The 24,903-nt window shown below is 39.5% G+C and overlaps 1 protein-coding gene across 3 annotated transcripts; it reads right to left on the bottom strand.

Annotated features, from left to right (window-relative positions):
* Positions 1 to 323: 323 nt before the first annotated feature.
* On the bottom strand, positions 324 to 24,577 carry LOC123829308 (glycine N-acyltransferase-like). 3 transcript variants are annotated; one of them, XM_045854861.1, is made up of 7 exons: positions 24,370 to 24,575; positions 16,703 to 16,798; positions 8,220 to 8,327; positions 4,232 to 4,358; positions 2,706 to 2,877; positions 686 to 2,494; positions 324 to 483 (listed from the first exon to the last, which is right to left on the bottom strand). In XM_045854861.1, the coding sequence occupies exons 2-6, from the start codon at positions 16,781 to 16,783 to the stop codon at positions 2,092 to 2,094; spliced, it is 891 nt and encodes a 296-aa protein (XP_045710817.1). In that variant the 5' UTR covers positions 16,784 to 16,798; positions 24,370 to 24,575; the 3' UTR covers positions 324 to 483; positions 686 to 2,091. The 3 variants fall into 3 exon arrangements, with proteins under 3 accessions (XP_045710817.1, XP_045710820.1, XP_045710819.1); XM_045854864.1 differs by lacking the exon at positions 8,220 to 8,327 and having other exon boundaries at positions 24,370 to 24,577; XM_045854863.1 differs by lacking the exon at positions 16,703 to 16,798 and having other exon boundaries at positions 24,370 to 24,577.
* Positions 24,578 to 24,903: the final 326 nt, after the last annotated feature.

Below are 24,903 nucleotides of genomic sequence, written 5' to 3'. Positions count from 1 at the left end.
TATGGTGCAGACTGTTAACTAAGCTCTTTAATTTTTTTTTAATTATTGTATTACAATTGTCCTAAATTTTCCTCCTTTGCCCTCCTCCCCCAACCCCACTCCCCTCTCCCACACTGAATCTCCACACCCTTCTTAGCTCCCCCGAGTACGCTTTCTGTCTTTTTTTAAAAACCTAGTGCCCGCAAACTAAAAGGCTGCCCTAGTGGGAGCAGATTTTCCCACTCTTCTGCGCGCCGCCTCGTCGACCAGCAGAGGGCAGAGCCGGCCGCAGCTGCTGCCTGCCCCAGCTGTTTCCTTCTCCGGGAAGTTAAACAATACAAACATAACGCTTCCTGTGAGTATTTATTAAATCCACACGAAAAGTGAAAGGAATGTTTCACGTCTTTAACAACTGAGAACACAACTGACAGCGTTTTCTTCAATTTCCTGGTCGCGAGCGCAGCCTCCGAGGTTCTGCAGACAGCCAGCTTCCTCCCCATATTGCTGTTAAAAGAAACACATACCGTAAAACTTACCATTTTAACTTCCACTTGAAGCCTTAAGAATATTACCATTGTAGTGCCACCGTGACCATCCTCCCTCTCCAGAACTTTTCCATCTGGTAAAACTGAGACCGTGCTCCCATTAAACAGCTCCCGCCGCCCCTCCCTCCCGTGTCTGGCAACCACCGCTCTGCTTCAGTTACCTCCGCTACATAAGTCCGAGGCATCGGCAAGTGGGAGGACCTCCACCCTTAAACCCGTGCTTCTCAACTCGAGGTGATTTCGCCTCCAGGGGATATATTATCAACAAGCGGAGACGTGTTTACTGGTCATAACTGGAATGGAGGTGCTATCGGCATCCCGTGGTAGAGGGCAGGGAGCCTGCTACACATCCTATAAATGCACGGGACTGTCCACTCTCAAGTGCCCCTTGTGCCAAGGTTGAGAAACTCTGCTCTAAACTGAGCTTCCCCTCTCTTGACTCGCCAAGAAGTTAAGCCTCGGTTGTTGGCTTTTCTGTGTGTGGGGACCTCATCCCCAAGTCCATAGCCTAATTCCAGACCTAGATGGACCAAAAGGGAGCAGGTTCTTGATCCAGGTGACTGCCTTCAGTCCAGTGCTCTCTTTGCTGCACAGTGCTGAGGTTTAGTGCTGCTTCCCTTGAAATGCTGGGGCAGGAAACTCTCCCTGCTGCCTTGTCAGAACCAGGAAAACCATGTCTCCACACCACCAAGCAGACTCTCCTGGGAGACTATTGCGTGAACTGCACTTCAGGCATCCTGAAACAATGGGCCCAGGTCAAGTGAAGCAGGAGGCACCCATGCTGTACTGCCCCCCTCCCTCAACATCTATCTCTTCTCAAAAAACACCCACCCCCTTGGGTCTGGGTTCTGCCCCTCTCCACAAACTAGTCCAGGCTCTTCCCATCATGAACCACTTGACTTCAACTTTTACAATCAAACACACAACCTCTTTATAGTTGGGGGGGGGGGGTTGGATGGATTTAAGAAGCTCTGCTTTTAGAAACAATATTGAATCATTTTCCCTGGTGTGGAGTGAGAAGAGCACAGGCTAATATAGTTAGTCCTTTTCTTAGTAACTCTCCCTGTGATATCACTGTGTTATGTTTAACCTAATGTTTCATGTATATATTTGTGTAAGTGTTTCATGTACCAATAAAGCAGCAATCAGAGGAGAGGATAATTTCTACAGACCTAATGAGCAAAGTGTACTTGCTGATTATTAAGAGAAAGAGAAAGGAATAAGTCATAATGCTCGGGAAATATTACCCCTTCCAGGAAAATCTGGCAAGGCTCTACTGATTCATGCACTAGGAGTTCCAAGACATGCCATTTGGGGCAACATGTAGCTGATGAAAGTGTCATGGACATTCCCAGGAAGTGTGAGGAACTAAATGACATGGTGTATTGGGACTGCTCCAAAGCAAGATATCCAAGGGAAGCCCATCAATGCAGAGATCACAGTGGTAGACCAATATCACTGCTCCCCCACAGCCCACTCCTTTACTGATGATTGTGGTGACTAGTCATTCATTCTCTCTGCCCACCCACCCACTGTTCCAGCCACATCCCCAAGCACATCTGACACTTCACAGAGGCACGCAGTGCCATTGGTTCCAGGAACAAGGCATGCGAATATATTGCAGACTGTAACCCGTTCTCTGCATAATTTTGTTATTTTTGTCCACATGACAGTACAGAGGGAAGTCGAGTTTGTTCAGAGCCTGGGCCTGGGTATAGATGACATAAGAGACGAGGCCCTGGGACCGGTACTCAGGCACGGTGCCTGCCATTCGCATTTCTCCTGTCTGGTCCATTAGGGCCCAGGACACAGGGTTCCCCTTGGGCCCCAGAAGACAGTAGCTGGGGAAGTTCTGGATACAGCGCTCGATGAATCTTCGGCTCCTATCATTGCCACCATAATGCCAGAATTCATTCACCAGGGCAGCGTGGGTGACATCCAGGGAAGACAGCTTAAACATTTGCTCATTGCTATGGAGATTCCAAGAGAAAAGTAAAGGCTATGAATATTTATTATATTTGCTCTTATTTCTATTTTCTAAATTACATTTCTAAAAGTGATTAGTCTGTCTGCTTTGAAGAATATTGACTGCAGGGCAGCCAGAGTGAAAGCAGGAAGAGGAGATGGGAGGCTGATTCAGGAATGAGGTGTGAGTGGCGCAGTGACTTTTATCAGACTTACATGGGCTTAGGCTTGCCATCGCCAGGCGGTAGGTTCTTTACATCCAGTAGAGAAGGAATCAGTTTCTTTAAAGTGTCAAGTGCCACATAGAGAAAGCACTGTGTTTGTTCAGCTTTGAAGGATTTCATGGCTGCAAGACTTTGTATCACCTCATTCAGGCTGGACTGTGAACCTGTATGATGTTTTAAGGAGAAATGCAATGATTTCAGTACATTCTATGGAGATGCTTTCCAGTGGAGCAGGAAGTGTCTGCATTTACAGTCCCAAAACCTTGCTTCTGGCTTGGTGCTACTGCTGTGTGATTGGGGGTCACTTAGCAAGATTTGTGCAATGAACATGCTCAGAAATTTATTCAGCCATGGCCATACCATATTTGTGGCAATAGCAAGACAGAAACCAGATTTTAGGGCTATGTGATCATATAGTTTTGATAATCACAGAACATGAGTTACAAAAACTAGAGTAGCCAACATCTATTGTGCACCTACTATGTAGCCAGTGTGGTAGATTGCTGCAGGAATGACCCACTACTTGCCCATGCCTTCTTGTTTCCATTCCCTGGAATAGTTCCCTCCTACATTGCATCTGACCTTGGTCATATGACTTGCTTTCACTAATGGGACACAGTAAATATGATACAGGGAGAGGCTCACAAGTGTTTGCACATTGGGGTTGCTCTCTCTTTGTGCTCCTGATTACCTTGAGACCAACACCATATGAACTGGCTCAAGTTAGCCTGCTGAGGACTTGTGCTCTTATTATGTTGTCACCATAGTGGCTGGCACCAATAGCCAGAACCATCATTTAGACGTGCGAGTGAGGCCACACTATAGCAACCAGCCAAGAGTCCATCCATGAACAGGCTGCAGCTGCATGAGTAAACCCAGGTGAAATGAGCAGAAGAACTGCCTTGCAAAGCCCAGCCCAGATGTTGATTCACAGAATTACGAGGCTTGTTATGCAGTGAAAGTTAATTGACACATCCAGGTATTGTGCTAAGCAATTCCTATTCAAGACTTTATTTAATCTTTTCAGCACCCCTTGTGTTTTAGGTGCCATTATGATCCTCATTTGTATATATGACCTCAGTAAGGATAATTCATGTGGTATGATCACACAGCAAGTAACAGACAAATGCCATCATAGGAAGTCTGATTCTGGAGGGCATTCCTGTAAACATGACAGTTGTCCTTCATGACCTGGGAGGTGCTTTATGACACGAAAGCATGGAAGGCCCTCAGGGAAGCTCTGCTCTGGCACCCAGTCAACATAAGTCATGTGGATATGTCTGCAAAATATGCCCTAAATCCTTGGCCATCAAGGCATTATATTATGTTTCCCATTATGATGCCCACTGTTTGCAAGCTTTGAGGGTGTTTTTGTCAGTTTGCAGGAATAGTGGCAGCTGAGTCAGAAAATTCACTGCAGGCTAGGGTCTGGAACACGGAGAAAGGTGGTAGGGCCATAGCGGAAATTGTTCAAGACACAGAAGTGAGCCAGCACACTTCCCATTCCCCTTTACTTACTTTGGATCTGCAAATGCTGTTTCCAGTTAATGACTTCTGGTGAGCCAAGCAGTTCCTGACAGTTCTCGGGGTCCCTGGAGTAGATTTGGTAAGTATTGGTGTAGTGATCGAAGTCATCTACCATCTCCTGTTGTCATTGGGGAAAGGGAAATAAAGCAAATTTCATGTAGTTCATGATTGAAGTATTTTTTTCCCCTAAATCCATTACACCATATTTTTAAGTACTGAAATATTTGTATTTTTATTCGTGCATTACAATTATTCATTTTTTAAAAAAGTATTGTATTGATTATGCTATTACTGTTGTCCCAATTTTCCCCTTTCCCCCACATTCCATCCAGCAACCACCTCTTAGTTCATGTTCATGGATTATGGATATAAGCTGTTTAGTTTCTCTAGTTCCTATACTGTTCTTAACATCCTGCTGTCTATTTTGTCCCTACCAGTTATGCTTCTTAGCCCTTCCCCTTTCCCCCCCCATCCTCCTCCATTTCCCTCTCAGCTGATAACACTGCATATTTATGATCTGTTCCTGTTCTGGGGTGTTATTTTTTATTGAGTTATTTTTTAAAATTTATTTTGTTGATTATGCTATTACAGTTGTCCATTTCCCCCCTTCACGCCCCTCCACCCTGTACACCCTCTCCCATCCACAGTCACCTTTTTTAATTCATGTCCATGTGTCATACTTATAAGTTCTTTAGCTTCTACATTTCTCATACTATTCTACCCTCCTCCTATTTTCTACCTACAATCTATGCTACTTATTCTCTGTACCTTTTCCCCCTCTCTCCTCCTTCCACTCCCCCTGTTGCTAACCCTCCATGTGATCTCCATTTCTGTGGTTCTGTTCCTGTTCTAGTTGTTTGCTTAGTTTCTTTTGGTTTTGCTTTAGGTGTGGTTGTGAATAATTGTGAGTTTGCTCTCCTTTTACTATACATGTTTCTTTTTAATCTTCTTTTCTTAGATGAGTCCCTTTAACATTTCATAAAATAAGGGCTTGGTGATGATGAACTCCTTTAACTTGACCTTATCTGAGAAGCACTTTATCTGCCCTTCCATTCTAAATGAAAGCTTTGCTGGATAGAGTAATCTGGGATATAGGTCCTTGCCTTTCCTGACTTGGAATACTTCTTTCCAGCCCCTTCTTGCTTGTAAGGTCTCTTTTGAGAAATCAGCTGACAGTCTGATGGGAACTCCTTTGTAGGTGACTGTCCCCTTATCTCTTGCTGCTTCGAGGATTCTCTCCTTCATTTTTTACCTTGGCTAATGTAATTGTGAAGGACCTTGGTGTATTTCTTCTTGGGTCCAACTTCTTTGGGACTCTCTGGGCTTCCTGGACTTCCTGGAAGTCTCTTTCCTTTGCCAGAATGGGGAAGTTCTCCTTTATTATTTGTTCAAATATGTTTTCAATCTGTTGCTCTACCTCTTCCCCTTCTGGCACCCTTATAATTTGAATGTTGGAACGTTTAAAGATGTCCTGGAGGTTCCTAAGCTTCTCCTCATTTTTTTGAAAAAAATTTTTTAAAGATTTTATTTATTTGTTTTTAGAGAGGGAAGGGAGGGAGAAAGAGAGAGAGAGAGAAACATCAATGTGCAGTTGCTGGGGGTCATGGCCTGCAACCTAGGCACGTACCCTGACTGGAAATCGAACCCGTGACACTTTGGTTCACAGCCCACGCTCAATCCACTGAGCTTTGCCAGCCAGGGGTTATTTTGAATTCTTATTTCTCCATTCTTTCCTGTTTGGTTGTTTCTTTCTTCCCTCTGGTCCACTCTATTGTTTTGAGTCCCAGTTTCCTTCCCATCACTATTGGTTCCCTGTGCATTTTCTTTCATTTCTTTTATGGTAACCTGCATTTGCTTATCTAATTTGCAACCAAATCAACCAGTTCTGTGAGCTTCCTGATTACCAGTGTTTTGAACTGTGCATCTGATAGATTGGCTATCTCTTAGTCACTCAAAAGGATGAGTTCTGGGGCACTGATTTGTTTTTTCTGTTTGAGCCATCTCTCTCTCTCTCTCTCTCTCTCTTTTTTTGGTCTGGTAGCTGCTGTTACGGTGAGGGGCAGAGCCTCAGGTGTTCACCAGGACTGGGCACCCCAGTAGTTAGATTGTGACATTGTATGTGAGGGCGGGGTCGAGAGGGAACAATGGCGTTCTCTGTTGGACCTCAGTCCCTTCCCTGGGATATCCTGGGTTGCACGCTCTGCCCTGCTCCACAATCGCCGCCTTACTGGGTCTGCCAGCTGCTGCTTGCATACTCAGGGTCCACCTGCTGCGATCTTGCGTGCCCCAGATGCCTTATGCACTCCCGGTTGCCTTTTGCGCCAAGACTCGTGCCCTGGCTGCTAGTCTCCGCCCCTCCTATCAGTCTGGATGAACGGGTCTATTTCAACTTGTTGGCTGTCTGACTTCCATTCAGATAAATTCTCTATCAGTTCTGGGTGTTATTCTGCCTCTAAATTGTTGTTGTTCTAATCTTGGTTGTGCGTGGAGGTACAGTGCGTCCACCTATGCCTCCATCTTGCCAAAAGTCCTGATTCAGTTATTGATAGTTGTGAATTGTTGCTATTTTCATGTTCATAGTTGTGATCTTCTTTTTTTAAATAATTATCCTTAACTTTTCATGTAATAATTGCTTAGTGATGAGGAATTCCTTTAGATTTACCTTCTCTGGGAAGCCATTTATCTGCCATTCCAATCTAAATGATAGCTTTGCTGGATAGAGTAATCTAGGTTGTCAGTCCTTGCTTTTCATCAGTTTGAATACTTCTTGCCAGTTCCTCCTTGCCCACAAAGTTTATTTTTTATTTTAATTTTGAATTTCATTTGTTTTTGAACAAACACAAATATTTATAAAAAATTTAAATTATAGTTGGCATTCAATATTATATTAGTTCAGGTATATATCAGGTGTATATTATTAAATTAGAGGTGAGATTATTAGGAGGAAGGAGGTGCAGAAAATATTACCATGACTAATGCAGAATTAGGAAGCCTTTTTTTTAAAAAAAGGATTTTCTTTATTTATTTCTAGACAGAGTGGAAGGGAGTGAGAAAGAGAGGAGAAGCATCAATGTGTGGTTGCCTCTCACGTGCCCCCAACTGGGGAGCCAGCCTGCAACCCAGGCATGTGCCCTGACAAGGAATTGAACTGGAGATTCTTTAGTTCACAGGCCCTTGCTCAATCTACTGGGCTACACTAGCCAGGGCAGGAAGCCTTTTGAAAATATAGTTAGAAAATGTACACAACATACTCACAAGTCAGCAATGATACCACTATCACATTTAAAGTCACATTTAAGATAAAAGATAAAATAATTTTATAATTTCATTTTCATTTTTATTATTAACATAATTTTTTCATTTTATATATTTTTAATTTAGTGGCTTTATAGTATTTTTAGTTGTCTGAAAGGTATATACTACTTGCATTTTTCCAAATTTATAGTTTCACTGGATATTTTAAAGTGAGTTTAGAATTTTTGCTTTTACAATTGAGTTGTACTAATTTCTGTAAATTGTATGTGGAAATTCTAGTATTAAAATTTTTTCTTTTAAAAAGTCACCCCAACTTGCTGTCCTGTTTCACATCTTCCTACGTTTCCCTTGCTATGTCCTCTTTTCCTTGTCAGCCTAACAGAAATACAGTTACCTACACAATGTAGTTCCAGTGAAAGTTCCACTGAGATGTTCCTCTAACCTTATCCTGTGACCTCCAACTTCAGCCTCCATGGTGTAATCAGCTTTTGTCTGTGCTATTTCTGCATGTTGTTCCTCTTCTGTTCTTACACAATTTGCACTGAGTTGTAATGTACTCACTTATCTATCTTTTCCTCCAGGCTATGAGCTCTTCGAGCACAAGGACTTGTTCACCATCACTGAGATTCATTTGTGCTTCCCCTGCATCTTCACTGCCAGGTGCAGTGTAGGCACATACAACAAACAGGAGTGTATGCATTCTATATCTGCTCCTATATCTTACCTGCTCCTGAGGGCGGACTACCACTGTATTAAAATCAGGCCACTTGTCCACCAGGGCCTTTAGCTTGAATGGGTTTCCCTGGTTCATGTGGAAGACAGTCCCATAAACCTGCAGCATCCGAGAAAGTGAGAAAGTCAGCTTATTAGGAAGAGGTGGCCTAGTGCCCTGTTTGATCAGGACAAGGATCATTTCTATGAAATCATAAAATTTTATGGTGGCAAAAAGGCCAAATAGGGCATCTAGGTCAATCTCCCTATATTCAATACCTCTTTTTTTTAACCTCAGATGAGAAGACCTTTTCTTCTCCTCCAATATGAATCATGCATGCACATAATAGAATATTTGGGCAAAGAAAACTGGTGATTTTAACAACACCATTCTTTATTTGTGGATTTAATCTTATCTTTTGGCAGATTTTCTCCTATTCATACACATAGAGACCTACAAATTTTGAAACATAATATAATCTAGTGTGTGGTATTTTTCCCCCATTGACTATTCAGTGGACATAGTTCCATGTTCATAAACACAACGTTTTTTTATTATTTTCTAATGGCTGCATGAGATTCCTTTATATGAATGTACCACACCTTCATTTATTCATTTATGTATTGATGGTGATTTCAGCTATCTCCAAGTTTTCACTTTCACAAATAATTCTTTATAAAACATGCTTGCACAGAAGTCCTTGCATGGTGTAGGGTAAGTGGAGTCAGTCAGGCTCACTCACCTAGGTGTCTGGGCAAGTAAGAGAAGCACTTTTCCCACAACCTTGAGAATGGGCCCGATAAACTGTATTCCCATAACCTTGAGTGGGCCCGCACGCACAGAATCATGCTGTATTTTATAGTGGACTTGTGGTTTCCTGCTGTGTGACATGTGGCTTGCAGCATGCATAGATCACCCCCACCCTTGAATAAAGATATGTTAGGCCTTCCCACAGCTCCATGAATTTTCTTTAGTCTTCCAGAATCTGGTGTGAACATGTCTGGCCTTGAACGGTTGCAACATACAAGGGTACCTGGTATTTTCTTAGATTACACAGAAGGGTAATTGCTAGCTCAACAGTTATGCTTAGAAGTCTTTAATGTATATGTCCATAGAACCCTCTGGAAAGGTTAAATGAACTCCCACCATCAGCAGAGACTGCAGCATGGTACTCAAGAGAATGGGCTATGGGGCCCCATAGCCTGGGGCCAACCTTGGATCTCCACCCTCACCATATTGTACAAACTATTGAGAGGGAAAAGTGAGGGGAGAATGAATGAGATTGAGCCTGAGAACATTAATTTCCTTGTAGTTTGGGGGTTGGGGAATGCAGTAATGGTACCAACACGGGCCTCATGACAACTGTGAACATGAAGCCTCCACAGATAACAGCATGAAAACATGCTAGTGACCAAAACCCAAAAGCTGGTATGTATACACTTGAATGGTTTTCACCATAGAATATGTCTAAGGACTAATCCAGTGTCCTGCTCTCCTGAAACCCTCCCCCCTTATGAGCTGTTGATGTTTGACCAGGGAGAAATAGAGGGAGAATGAATCTCTCTAAATTGACTGAGTTTCTCTGAATGCATGGTGTTTTCAGCCATGAGTGGAGGCTTGAGTGGAAGCCACTTGTCCAACAGGGCCTTTCGCTTGAACAGGTTTCCCTGGTTCATGTGGAAGATGGTCCCATATAATATAAATTTCCCATATAGAAATTTAGTGTAGTTTAGCAAAATATTTAAAACTACTACTGTTCCTTAGTCCCATGGCCTAATTCATTAAAACTCCTTTTTGTTCTGCTGAACTTAGAATATGGTAAGTGAGGCATCTACTTTAAGCTAACTCAAGTGGAGGTGACAGTTGTAATAAAATGTATTTAATATTGAACACTTGGAAAAATGGACAAACTTTTCCTCAAATGAGATGCAAGTGTTGGATTCTAAGTTATACCTGCATTTGACTCAAAACAGGAATTTTAAAGAACACTCATGATGATTAACTTTTTACCTGGCAAAGTAATCTTTTAGGGAGAGCAAATTAAACATTAATATGTAGTCCCAAGCTTGGAAGAGAATCTGGGCAAATTTCCAGTGTTATGAAGAAATGTTCCTTGGAAGGAACAAGGGAATACTTTTTTAATCACAGTGTACGGAACAAAAGGTAATGTTAGGCAAACCTACGATCATATCAAGCATCACAATTCACAGTTTGTGTGATATTGTGCAAATCATTAACTGAGCCTCCATCTTCTCATCACTGACATGGATATACTAATGAATATCTTGTAGGGAGGGATGCAAATCAAATGACAGAAAACATGCAATAGTGCCTGGTACAGAATTAGTGCTTGCTAAATGTTCATCACTTTTCCTTTTTTTTTTCACATGAAGTTTCTATTCCTTACTCTCAAAATGTTCAATTGCCACCTTTTTTTGGAAGTCACTAATGCTCTTTGTTATTGAATTTATTGGGGTGACACTGGCTCACAAAACCATACAGGTTTCAAGTGTACAACTCAACAAAACATCATCTGCACACTGCATCATATGTCCATCACCCCAAGCAAAGTCTCTTTCTGTCCCCCCTCTTTGCCCAGCTCCACTATATGCCACCCCCTTTCCTTCTGACTATCACCACACTGTTGTCTATATGTACACACACACACACACACACACACACACACACACACACACACACATTGGACTAATTCCTTCTCCTCCCTTCATCCAGGCCCCTAACCCTCCTCCCCTCTGACAGCTATCAGTCTGTTCATGTATTCATGCCTCTGTTCTATTTTGTTCATCAGTTAATTTTGTTTATTAAATTCGACATGTAAGTGAGATTTTGTGATTTTGCTGATTTCTCACTGGCTTATTTCACTCAGCTTAATAATCTCCAGGTCCATTTATGGTGTCACAAAAGTTTACATAGCCTGTTTTATGGATGAGTGGTATTCCATTGTATAAATGTACCACAGAGCTTTTGTTCACTCATGTACTGATGGGTATTGGGCTGTTTTCAGATCTTGGCTATGGTAAATAAAGCTGCAATAAACATAGGGGTGCATATACTCTTTAAATTTAGTGTTTGGGGATTCTTTGGGTATATTCCCAGAAGTAGTATCACTGGGTCAAAAGGCAGCTCCATTTTTACATTTTGGAGGAAGCTCCTATTTTCCACAGTGGCTGCACCAGTCTGCATTCCCACCAACAGTTTACGAAGATTCCCTTTTCTCTACATCCTCACCAGCACTTGTTGTTTGATGATTTATTAATAATAGCCATTAGACACACGTAAGTGATATCTCATTGTGACTTTAATTTGCATCTCTGATGATTAGTGACATTGAGCATTTTTCATATGTCCACTGACCATCTGTATGTCTTCTTTGGACAAATGTCTATTCATGTCCTTTGCTCATTTTTTTAAATTGAGTTGTTTAATCGTCTTGGTGTTGAGTAGTATAAGTTATTTATATATTTTGGAAATTAATGCCTGATCAGATGTATCATTGGTAAATGTATTCACCCATTCAGAGGACTCCCTTTCTATTTTGTTGATGCTTATTTTTGTGATGAACCCGCAGCCAACATCATACTTAATGGACAAAAACTAAAAGCATTTCCATTAAGATCAGGAACAAGACAGGGGTGGCCACTTTCGCTACTCTTATTCGACATAGACTGGAAGCACTAGCCACAGCAATCTGACAAGAAGAAGAACTAAATAGCATCCAAGTTGGGAAGAAGGAAGTAAAACAGTCATTATTCACAAATGACATGATATTGTATATAGAAAATCATAAAGACTCCACCCAAAACTACTACCTCTAATAAATAAATTCAGAAAAGTAACTGGATGCAAAATTAATATTCAGAATTTGGTTGCATTTTATACACCAGTAATGAGCTATCAGAAAGAGATATTAAGAAAAACAATTCCATTTACTACTGCAAAAAATAATAAGGTACCTAGTAATAAATTTACATGAGGAAGTAAAATACTTGTAGTTAGTAAAAGAACTGTAATCAGAAAATTATAGGATACTGAAGAAAGAAAATGGGGAAGATACAAATAAGTGGAAGCATTCTGTTCCATTGATCTATGTGTTTGTTCTTATGCTATTACTAGGCTGTTTTGATTACAGTGTCCTTGTAATATAGTTTGATATCAGCTATTGTGGTCCCTCCTACTTTGTTCTTCTTTCTCAAAATTGCTATGGCTATTTGGGGTTGTTTACAGTTCCATATAAATTTTTGCAATGTTTGTTCTATATCTGTGGAATATGTCATTGGTATTTTAATAGGGATTGCATGTAATCTATAAATTGCTTTGGGTAGTGTGGACATTTTGTTGATGTTAGTTTTTCCAGTCCATGAAGATGGTATATGCTTCCATTTATTTGGAAGCATATATTTCCAAAATATAGTTTCCATTAATTTCTTTCTTCAGTGTTGTGTAGTTTTCTGCATATAGGTCCTTTACCTCCTTGGTTAGATTTATTCCTAGGTACTTTAGTTTTCTTGTTATAGCAAATGGGATATTTTCCCCTGATTTCTGTTTCTCATATTTCATTGTTGGTGCACAAGTCGCCTTCAATTTCTGATACTGACTTTGTATCCCGCTATTTTGCCAAATTCACTTATTAGGTCAAATAGCTTTTTGGTGGAGCTTATAAAGTTTTCTATGTACACTATCATGTCATCTGCACACAATGACAGTTTTGCTTCCTCCTTTCCAATTTGGATGCCTTTTATTTTTATTTTTTTCTTGTTTGGTCACTGTGGCTAGGACTTCCAATTTCTCAACTCCACTCCAGGAAAACAAACAATCATATTAAAAAGTTGTCAAAGGTCTTTTACCTCCTTGGTTAGGTTTATGCCTAGGTACTTTATTTTTCTTGTTGCTATATCAAATAGGATTTTTTCTTGACTTCTGCTTCTGCTGTTTCATTGTTGATATACAAAAATGCCTTTGATTTCTGGATATTGACTGTGTATCCCACTGTTTTGCCAAATTCATTTATTAGGTCCAGCAGTTTTTGGATGGAGTCTATAGGATTTTCTCTGAACACTATCGTGTCATCTGCAAACAGTGACAGTTTTGTTTCCTTCTTTCCAATTTGGATGCTTTTTATTTCTTTTTTCTTGTCTGATGGCTGTGGCTAAAACTTCCAATACTATGTTGAATAGAAGTGGTGAAAGTGGACAACCTTGTCTTGTTCCTGATCTTAGAGGAAGAGATTTTAGTTTTTTCCCATTGAGTATGATGTTGGCTGTAGGTCTCTCCTATATGGCCTTTATTATGTTGAGGAATGCTCCCTCTATTCCCACTCTGCTGAGTGTTTTTGATCATAAATGGGTGCTGTACCTTATCAAATGCTTTTCCCCCATCTATTGATATGATCATGTGATTTTTGTCTTTGCTTTTGTTTATGTGATCTATTACATTTATTGGTTTGTGAATATTGTACCATCCTTGCATCCCTGGAATGAATCCAACTTGGTCATGGTGTATGATCTTTTTAATGTATTGTTGGATGTGGTTTGGCAATATTTTGTTGAGAATTTTAGTGTCTATGTTCATCAGCGATACTGGCCTGAAGTTTTCTTTCTTTGTCATGTTTTTACCTGGTTTTGGGATTAGAGTGCTGCTAGCTTCATAAGAAGAGTTTGGGAGTCTTCTCACATTTTGGATTTTTTGGAATAGTCTGTAAATGATAGGAGTTAGCTCTTCCTTAAATGCTTTGTAGAATTCTCCTGTGAAACCGTCTAGTCGAGGGCTTTTGTGTGTTGGGAGTTTTTTGATTACTGCTTCAATTTCATCTGCTGTTATTGGTCTGTTCAGGCTTTCTGCTTCTTCTTCCTTGAGTTTTGGAAGATTATATTTTTCTAGAAATTTGTCCATTTCACCTAGGTTTTCAAATTTCTTGGCATACAGTTCTTCATAGTAATTTCTTACAATCCTTTATATTTCTGTGGTATCAGTTGTGATCTCTCCCTTTCATTTCTGATTGTGTTTATTTGGGTCCTCTCTTTTTTTTCTCGATGAGCCTGCTTAAAGTCTGATCAATTTTGCTTATGTTTTCAAAGAACCAGGCCCTGGATTCATTAATCCTTAGAATTGTGCTTTTAGTCTCTATGTCATTTAATTCTGCTCTGATTTTTGGTAGGTGCCCATCAGTAAATGAATGGATCAAAATCTATGGTACATTTACACAGTGGAATTCTATGCAGCAAAAAGAAAGAAGGAGCTCCCACCCTTTGCAACAGCATGGATGGAACTGGAAAAACATTATGCTAAGTGAAATAAGCCAGGCAGTGAAAGACAAATACTATCATATGATCTCACCTTTAACAGGAACCTAAACAACAAAACAAGCAAAATATAACCAAAGACACTGAAATAGAGAACAGGCTGACAGTGACCAGAAGAGAGAGGGGAGGGAATTTCAGGGGAAAAGGGGAAGGGTTTACAGCAACGAGTATAAAAGACACATGGACAAAAACAAAGGGGGGTTGGAAATAGGAGGGAGGTAGGGAGGGCCGGGGGGTGGGCTGGAATGGGAGTAAAAGCCAGAAAACTATACTTGAACAACAATTAAAATTAAAAAAAAATAAAAAGTTGTCAAAGGACCTCAACAGACACTTCTCTGAGGGGGACATACAGAGGGCCCAGAGACATATGAAAGGATGCTCAGCATCACTAGCCATCAGAGAGATGCAAATTGAAACCACAAAGAGATGCTACCTCACACCAGTCAGAATGGCCATCATAAACAAATTAACAAGCAACAAGTGCCGGTGAGGTTGTGGAGAAAAGGGGACCCTAATACACTACTGGTGGGAATACAGACTGGTGTAGCCACTGTGGAAAACAGTATGGAATTTCTTCAAAAAATTAAAAATGGAACTGTCTTTTGACCCAGCAATTTCAATGTTGGGATTATACCCTAAGAATCCTGAAACATCAATTCAAGAGAACCTATGCACCCCAATGTTTGTAGCAGCACAATTTACAATAGCCAAGTGCTGGAAGCAACTTAAGTGCCCATAAGTAAATGAGTGGATCAAAATACTAAGTGGTACATTTACACAATGGCATACTACACAGCAGAAAGAAGAAAGGAGCTTCTGTCCTTTGCAACAGCATGGATGGAACCAGAGAGTATTAAGCTAAGTGAAATAAGCCAGGTGGTGAAAGACAAATATCATATGATCTCACCTATAAGTGGAACCTAATGAACAAAATAAGCAAGCAAAATATAACCGCAGACATTGAAACAAAGAACAGACTGATAGTAACCCGAGGGACAAGGGGAGGAGGATAACAGGGAAAGAAGGCTTAGGGTCATCAAGAAACGTGTATGAAGGACACATGGACAAAGTTAAAGGGGGGGGGGTAGGATTGCAGGTGGGATATTGGTTGGGTGGGGCCGGGGAGAGTGATGGGGGGGAAAATGGAGACAAGTGTACTTGAACAACAATAAAAAAACTATGACAACACAAGTACACAAATATTAAAAAACAAACAAACAAATAAGTGGAAGCATATACCATCATTATGGATAGGAAATATTAACATAAGTAATTGTCCATGGTACCCAAAGCAATCTATCAGTTCAACACAATTCTTATTAAAATACCAAATGCATATCTCACAGATCTAGAACAAATATTTCACAACTTTATAGAGAACCACAAAAACCTTGAATTGCCTCAGCAATCTTGAGAAAGAAAACACAAATGGAGGAATCAAGCTACCTGGTATCAAACTATACTACAACGTCATAGTAATAAAAAAAAAGCATGGCATTGGCACAAGAACAGGCATATAGGTTAATGAAACAGAACACAGATAACAGAAATAAACCTATATTTTTATGGTCAATTACTATTTGACAAAGGAATCAAGAACATACAATCAGCTAAAGGCAGTCTGTTGAATAAACGGTGTGGGAGAATTGGACAGATATATGCAAAAAATGAAACTGGGCCACCATCTTACATAATACACAAGAATAAACTCAAAATGGATTAAAGACAACAAAAGAAAAAAGCAAACAAAATATAACCAGAGACATTGAAATTAAGAACAATCTAACAATAGCGAGAGGGGAGGGGACTGTGGGGGTGAAGGGTTTTCGGGAACTACTATAAAGAGCACATAGAAAAAAACAAGGGGGGAGGGTGGAAGCAAGGGAGGGAGGTGGGTTTGGATGGGGTGGCAGGGAGTGGTGGGGAGAAAATGCAGACAACTATAATTGAACAACAATATAGTGATTTGTGAAACAAAAAAATGGAGCAAAAACTCAAATGTTAAGTTATGAAGCCATAAAAGTCCTGGAAGTAAACATAAGCAGTAAAATTTCATACAGTTTTCATAGCAATATTTTTGCAGATCTATCCAAGTAAGAGAAATAAAGCAAAAAAAATAAAAATAAACCGATTGGACTACATAAAATGAAAAAGCTTTTGTGCATCAATTGCTACCTTAAGGGATTCAGGAAGACTCTTCCTCAAGGATCTCTCCAGTGCCTGAAGCATCTGGGCACCTTGCACTTGCAACATCATGGAAGATACCTTAGCCTAGAGAAATAAATAAAAAACAACCAGGAATGAGGAAAGCTGGAGGAGATTCCAAAACAAATAGTAGCAAGTTTTATGCTAATGGCCAAAACCCGTTGGGTGTTTCTTTAGTGATGTCACCTTCTCTAAGTCCTCAGTAACTCCAAGGAAGGACAAAAATGGCAGGAAGTACAGAGGGCACGTTCTGAATTTTTTGTGTTCACTTTCATACACTTTGAAGAACTCCAAGTTGCACATTAGTTCAACAGGCACATTAAAAAATATATAATATCTTTTGAAATTTAGTTCCTATCAGTGATTCTCAACTCTTCAAGAAATAAGCCGTATAACTTGGGAAAGTAACTTACACTCTGTGCCTTGGTTTCTTCAAAGGTAGATAGGATAATATCACTAACTTACAGAATTTTTTGGAAGGATTAAATGAGTTAATACATTAAATGAATAAATAAGTGCTTAGAAGAGCAACTGACATTTAGTAAGCACTGAACCTGTTATTTTATTACTACTGCCATTCTTTCACCTTTCTGTTCTCTTATTTCCCTTCATTTTCTTCTCTTACTCTCCTTCCTTTTCCTCCTTCTCCCCATTTGAGTTAATGTGCTGTGTATTGTGTGATGCTAGAAAACACAAACAGGAAATTTAATGAGCTCAGAAAACAAATCAATGAACAAAAAAGGGTACTTTAATGAAAATGAAACTTGAACACATAACCAAACAGAAATTCTGGCCTGAAGAACTCAATAATAGAGGTCAAGAATGAACTTGAGACCATAGGAAATACAGTGGACCAGATGGAGAAGGGTGATATGGAAAATAGAAATTTAGAAATGATGCAGAGGGAACAAGAGAGAGACTTGAGCATAAAAAAATGAAAGAACTCTATGAGAACTATCTGACCCATTCAGAGTGAGCAATATAAGAACAATAGGCATAGTAGAAGAACAAGTGAGGAAGAAGGGCATGGAGAACCTGTCCAAACAAATAGTTGATGAGAACTTCCCAAGCCAATGGAAAGAATTAGATCCTCAAGTATAAGAAACAAACAGGACACTTAGTTTCCTCAATATAAAAGGCTTTCTTCAAGGCACATCCTATTAAATCTGTCAAAAATTAATGACAAAGAAAGAATTCTCAAGGCAGCCAGAGGAGAGAAGAAAGTAACCAATAAAGGAAAGCCCATTAGGTTATCATCAGACTTCTCAACAGGAGCTCTAGAAGCCAGAAGAGAATGACCAAATATTCAAACTACTGAAAGAGAGAAATTACCAGTCAAAAAATAATATATCCAGCAAAGTTATCCTTTAAATATGAGGAAGAAATAAAGACTTCTCCAGACATATAGAATCTCAGCTTGTTGGATGCAAGTTTCATTCCCAGTCAGTGCATATGTCTAGATTGCAAGTTTGGTTCCAGCTCAGGGCATGTGTGAGAGGCAACTGATTGATGTTTCTCTCTCACACTGATGCTTCTCTTCCTATTTTTCTTCCCCCTTCTCCCTCTCTCTAAAAATAAATAAATAAAATATTTATAAAGAACAAAGTATAAAAAGTCACAAAAGATCACCTCCAAGAAACTTACAGCATAAACAGAGATAGTTCGTGATGACAAAAACAAAAAAGGGGTCGGGATATCGATCTCAGTTTGCAAAGGAAGATGGAAGGCAGATGCATTCAATAGGAAAAAGACTATGTATATATGAAAATTTATTTTTCATAAACGTAAGAGTAACCTCACCAATCCTTGCTCTCCCCAAAACACTGAGTCACATAGTTAAAAAAATAGGTAACAGGGAATAGAAGTCTGGAGTACCACCAAACAAAAACAACAAACAGAAACACAAAGGAAAAGAACCAATGATGGTATAGAACTACCAGAAGATAAAGGACAAAATGTCTGTAGGACACTGTCATCCATCAAAAATCACCCTAAATGTAAATGAACTGAATTCACCAATAAAGAAGCACAGAGGAGAAAACTGGGTCAAATATCAAAACCCCACTATATGCTGCCTTCAGGAGACACATCTAAGCGGCAAAGATAACATTAGACAAAGTGAAAGGGTGAAAATGATTCTCCAAGGAAATAACATCCAGGGAAAAAGCAGGGGCAGCCATACTTTTATTTGACAAAACAGATTTCAACATAACAATGGTGCCAAGAGAGAAAGATGGATGTTTTATAATGACAAAGGGCACAGTACATGAAGAAGACATAACACTCCTCAGTATATATGCACCCAGTCAAAGAGCACAGATACATATAAAGCAGCTACGAACAGAACTAAAGGTAGAAACTGGCAAAACCACAATCATAGCTGGGGATATAAATACTCCATGGACAGCTCTAGACAGATCTTCCAAACAGAAAAAAAAATCACCTTTAAATGACACATTAGACCCAATGGACATAATTTCCATTCATGGAGCCTTTCATTCTAGAACACCGGATTATACATTCTTCTCTAGTACACATGGAACATTCTCAAGGATAGACCATGTGTGGGGTTACAAAACTAGCCTCAACAAATTCAATAATATTGAAGTCATACCAAGCATATTCTCTGACCACAATGCTTTGAAATTAGAAATCAGCTACAAAAAGTAAGTAAGGAAACCCATAGATATGTGGAGATTAAACAACACCCTACTAAAAAATGACTGGGTCAAAGAAGAAATAAAAAGTGAGGTCAAAATATAGAGAGAAACAAATGTGAATGACAAGATAACATATTAAAACTTCTGAGATGCAGTGAAAGCAGTAATAAGAGGGAAGTTTATATCACTACAGGAGTATCTCAACAAACATGAGAAATTCCAAGATAACAACCTAACATTACTTCTTAAAGAACTAGAAAAAAGAAGAACCAGAGCAACACATTTATTAATTGAGCTCAAATATTAATTGAGCATAGAGACTTGGGCTTTATTTCTGGGCTCTTTATTCTGTTCCATTGATATACATGTCTGTTCTTATGCCTGACTGTTTTGATTACTGTGGGCTTTTAACATAGTTTAAAACAAGTATTGTGATCTCTCCTACCTTGCTTTTCTTTCTCAAAATTGCTGCAGCTATTTGGGGTTGGTTATGGTTCCACATAAATTTTTGAAATGTTTGTTGTATACCTGTGAAATATGTCATTGGTATTTTAATAGGGCTTGTATTGAATCTATAAATTGCTTTGGTTAGTATGGATATTTTAATGATGTTAATTCTTCCATCCATGAACATTGTACATGCTTCCATTTGTTTGTGTCTTCCCTAATTTCTTCGGTGTTGTGCAGTTTTCTGAGTACAGGTCTTTTACCTCCTTAGCTAGGTTCATAGGTATTTTATTTTTTCTTGTTGCTATAGTAAATGGGAATTTTTCCTGAATTCTGTTTCTGATATTTCATTGTTGGTGTACAAAAAATGCCATCAATTTCTGAATATTTACTCTATATCTTGCTGTTTTGCCAAATTCACTTATTAGGTCAAGTAGTTTTTGGTGGAGTCTATAAGATTTTCTATGTATACTATCAGGTCATCTGCAAACAATGACAGTTTTCTTCTTTCTTTCCAATTTGGATATCTTTTATTTTTTTTAATGAAAAAAATTGTTGTTGAAGTACAGTTGTCTGCATTTCCACCCCCCCCAGCAGTCCCCACCACCCCAGCCATTCCTCCTCCCTCCCCTGATCCCATTCCCCCTTGTTTTTTTTCCATGTGTCCTTTATAGTTTTTCCTGAAAAGCCTTCCCTCTTTTCCCCCCTTTATTTCTTTTTTCTTGCCTGATTGCCGTGGCTAGGACTTCCAATACTGTGTTGAATAGAAGTGGTGAAAGTGGGCATCCTTGTCTTGTTCCTGATCTTAGTGGGAAAGTTTTCAGTGTTTGCCTATTGAGTATGATGTTGGCTGTAGTTCTCTCCTATATGGCCTTTATTCTGTTGAGGAATGCTCCCTGTACTCCCACTTTGCTGAGTGTTTTTATCATAAATGGATGCTGTTCCTTATCAAATGCTTTTATCTGCATCTAATGATATGATTGTGTGATTTTTGTCTTTCCTTTTGTTTATGTGTTGTATTATGATTATTGATTTGCAAATATTGTACCATCCTTGCATCCCTGGAATGAATCCCATTTGGTCATGGTGTATGATCTTTTTAATGTATTGTTGGATGCGGTTTGCCAGTATTTTGTTGAGAATTTTGGCGTCTATGTTCATCGGCGATATTGGCCTGAAGTTTTCTTTCTTTGATGTGTCTTTATCTGGTTTTAAAATTAGGATGCTGCTGGCTTCACAAAAAGAGTTTGGGAGTCTCCCATCTTTTTGGATTTTTTCGAATAGTCTGTGAGGGATAGTGGTTAGCTCTTCCTTAAATATTTTGTAAAATTCTCCTGTGAAACCGTCTGGTCCAGGGCTTTTGTGTGTCAGGAGTTTTTTGATTACTGCTTCAATTTCCTGAGCTGTTATTGGTCTGTTCAGGCTTTCCACTTCTTCTTCATTCAGTTTAGAAGATTATATTTTTCTAGAAATTTGGTCATTTCACCTAGGTTTTCAAATTCCTTGGCATATATTTCTTCATAGTAATTTCTTACAATCCTTTGAATTTCTGTGGTATCAGTTGTAATCTCTCCCTTTCATTTCTGATTGTGTTTATTTGGGTCCTCTCTTTTTTTTTCTTGATGAGTCTGCTTAAAGGCTTGTCAGTTTTGGATCTTGCTGCTGTAACTCACTGAACAATGTGTAAACTGGTGAGTGAATATTCCTGTTTTTTTCCACGGGTGTGTCCCCTGTCATTTTTGCAGATGTTTGTCACCAATTTGAAGAAAACAACACATGCCTAATTTCCCCTTGCGTCTGCTTATTGATGGGAGAAGATAAGACTTTTGTTCAGCACATGAATGCTTCATTATACATTGAAAATGGCTGCTAAGTGTATTAAGATTCACTTAGTTAATGTGAATGGCACCTTTTAACCACCTGGCTCTAGTCCATCTTCCTAGATACTCCTGTCACTACTCCTCACCACATGAGACCATGGAGACATTTCTCCAACACAGTCTCTGCTTTAGCTCCTCCGGCCCATCTGCATTTTACCCTTGTTTGGGATTCCTGAATTCCATTCTTCTACATGCAGCTCCCATTCATTCTTCAAAGTCTAGCTAAGGGTCTGTCATCTCTAGTGACTCCTCCCTTTGCTGTGCTCTCAAATGTGCGCATCTCTCTACTAGATAGCTTTTGGCATTGAGCTAGACTTTACTTTCCTACCCATGAACTCCTTTGAGGCCCGAAGCTCACCTTACTTATTATCCTATGTGCTTACTATGATGTATGGCACACAGTATGCCATCAGTAAATGGATGGTAAATGACCGAATGCATGAAATACTTGTATTATCCTGTCTGTCTAGTCACTCCTTCCAAAGCATAGATTAAGTAATTATTAACTCTATCATAGTATATGTATGTTCTGCATGTAGTATGCTGGGCATGGGAAAGGCCTTCAACTACTTTATGCTAAGTTATGTCTTGAAAAAAGTCCAGACTAGTACAGAGGTACCTTTGTCCTCTATCTAAAGGTCTTAGGTCTTGACAAATAAGACATTTCTGAAGGCTGATCTTACCTTGTGTCCAGAGGCAACTTACAAGGAAGTTACATGAGTATGAGATACAATATAGAGTTTGATGTCAAATCTGTGGGGTGTGATATTACTGTGTTTCCTGAGAAGTGTAGAGTTTGGAACCACCGTTCAAAGATGTACATACAAACTAACAACCAAGTGTGGTGCCCCAGAAATAGGGTAGACTGAAAATAACTGAGACAGAGATTCTGACACACTCACTGTGAGCTGGCAGAATTGGACCACAGGTAATGTCCTTGAGAGTGAACATCAGAACTTTTGACTCAGTCATTCCACAAGTAGAAAATCAACACTAACAAAATAATCAAAATAAGAGCAAAGCTCTAAACGAAGTTTGATAAAGTCCACAAACATTAACAAGTTCTGAGCAAAATCCCAATGTCCAGCAATAGGGAAAGGAAATATAAAATAGGATCTGTTGGGGTGATGCAACTCTAAGACATTAACATAATACATGTACGTACGGGCACATGAGAAACTGTTCAAATGCAATGAGAAAATGTAGGACATTAAAACAGTTCACAGACCACATAGATAAACCTAAATGTAACAGAGAACACAGAAAAATAAAGCAAGATTGTGGTAGTAGCAGTATAGATAAAATCTTTGAAGTAAATTTGTTTATTATGTGATATAAATAAATGATAAATTTTGTTTGTATTCTTGTCTTTATTCATGTACTTATTTCATCTCTGGCTTTCATTACAACAACCTTTTTATCAGTTACACACAGGAAAAATACCTGCAGAATGTACACCTGGAACCTGTATAATTTTACTAAGCAATGTCACCCCAGTAAATTCAATAAGCATAAATAAAAATTAAATGACCCTAAATATAAGTATAAAAATAAATAAATGCTAGCTTCCTTTTTCAATCTACTAAGAACACACCCTATATAATACCATCTATAGTATGGTATTATTTGGGGGTCAAATGTGGGGTCACCTGTCTTTCAGGTGAAATGTTCTTACTAGATTGAGATTTCACAATCTTATGGAGAAACTCAGGCAAATAGCTACCCCTGGCCACACACAGCGCTATGCTCTGCCACAGACAGAGCCTCAGGGTGGCATTCCAGGTATGCAGGACAGGGTTCCCACTCCAGACACTTTCTGAGAGTTAATCCCACCTCTTAAAATGGAAGCTCGTTCATTGGTGGTGACAGGAGACCACTCACCCATGACAGAATTCAACAGAAATAACTTCACAAAATAGTCTCCCATTTCATTTGAGGGAAAAGTGACATTCCTACTGGTTTTGTGATAGTGTCATTTTGGTAATATATGAGAACTCTACATTTCTTAGAACTGAGTACTGAAATGTGTAGTACTTGTGTCTGAGATTTGTTTACAATACCATAGCAAAGGAAAAGGGACAGATGGATGAAACAAATGGTACAGAATCTTGCTGGTGTGGAGAAGATGACAACTTCTTTCCTCCTTATTAGAGCATATTTGAAATCCTCATAATTAAGTTATATGTTCTGAGGGAAACTAAGGCCAGCATTTCCTCATCTGTAAAAAAGGTTCAATTTGTTCATTTTTTCGTTATGATTAATTTCTGATGCAAGTAAAATCCACTGAAAAACAAAGAAAAAACATAATGTACCCAGAAGGATTAAATATGATCATAGTTGCAGTGTCTCCGCACAGTGAGTGCTCCATTTACCCACCTACTTCCAGAAAGTGCCCAGATCTCTCCTCATTCATTCACCAGTTCAGATCAGAGACCTGCACAGAGTTGTTCGTAGTACCTAACAAGTTGCCCTTTACAGAGCAGGTGCCAGAAGTATGTTTCTTAAGTTGATGTTACTCCTTTTCCTTAGGTGTATGGTGTTACTACTGAACATACACAGTGAGCATTTTGGTTTGTGTCACTTAAGTGGAGAGGATGTCACCAAGCAATGAATATCTTTTGCGGGGCATAAGGAGGATATGAGTCCTTACCTGGGGAGCTGTCGCCACACCAATCTGCAGGTATCCCCAGGAACAAATGAGAAGGGCAGACTTTTCAATAACAAAACTTCCTTCTAATGCAGGCAGTTCAATAGAATCTTACAGAGTTAAGAATGTCTCCTCCAGGAACGGCTGAGCTGAGGCTTGTAAGGTAGACCTTGCACAGAGCAAAACCTTCTTATATCAGCTCGTGTAGAATCCAGGCCTTCCTCCCAGAGTTCCACAGTAAAGGGGCTGACTGTACAAGGTTCACAGGCTGACAAGGGGGCATTTGTGCCAACCCCAACCTGTTATGCCAGGCTGCTCTTTGCCCCAACTGGCTCTGCAATGTGTGTGAAACCAACGGCTGGATACTGAAAGGAGAGCCATTGCAGAGACAGTACCTCCTTCCTTCCCTTCCCACTCCCCAGTACCAGCAGTAGGAGCAAGGCGGTAGGAAAGATAGAGATGAGAGCTCATTGGCAGAACCTGATCTATTTTCTTGCACACATGGAAACAGAAAATCAGCTATATGGCATGATTAAA

This window comes from Phyllostomus hastatus, unplaced genomic scaffold (assembly GCF_019186645.2).
Source record: "Phyllostomus hastatus isolate PE091 unplaced genomic scaffold, TTU_PhHast_1.1 phas_scaffold_11, whole genome shotgun sequence".
NCBI lineage: Eukaryota > Metazoa > Chordata > Mammalia > Chiroptera > Phyllostomidae > Phyllostomus > Phyllostomus hastatus.
Note: the sequence above shows the minus strand (reverse complement) of the source record. Positions and strands in the feature narration are given on the sequence as shown.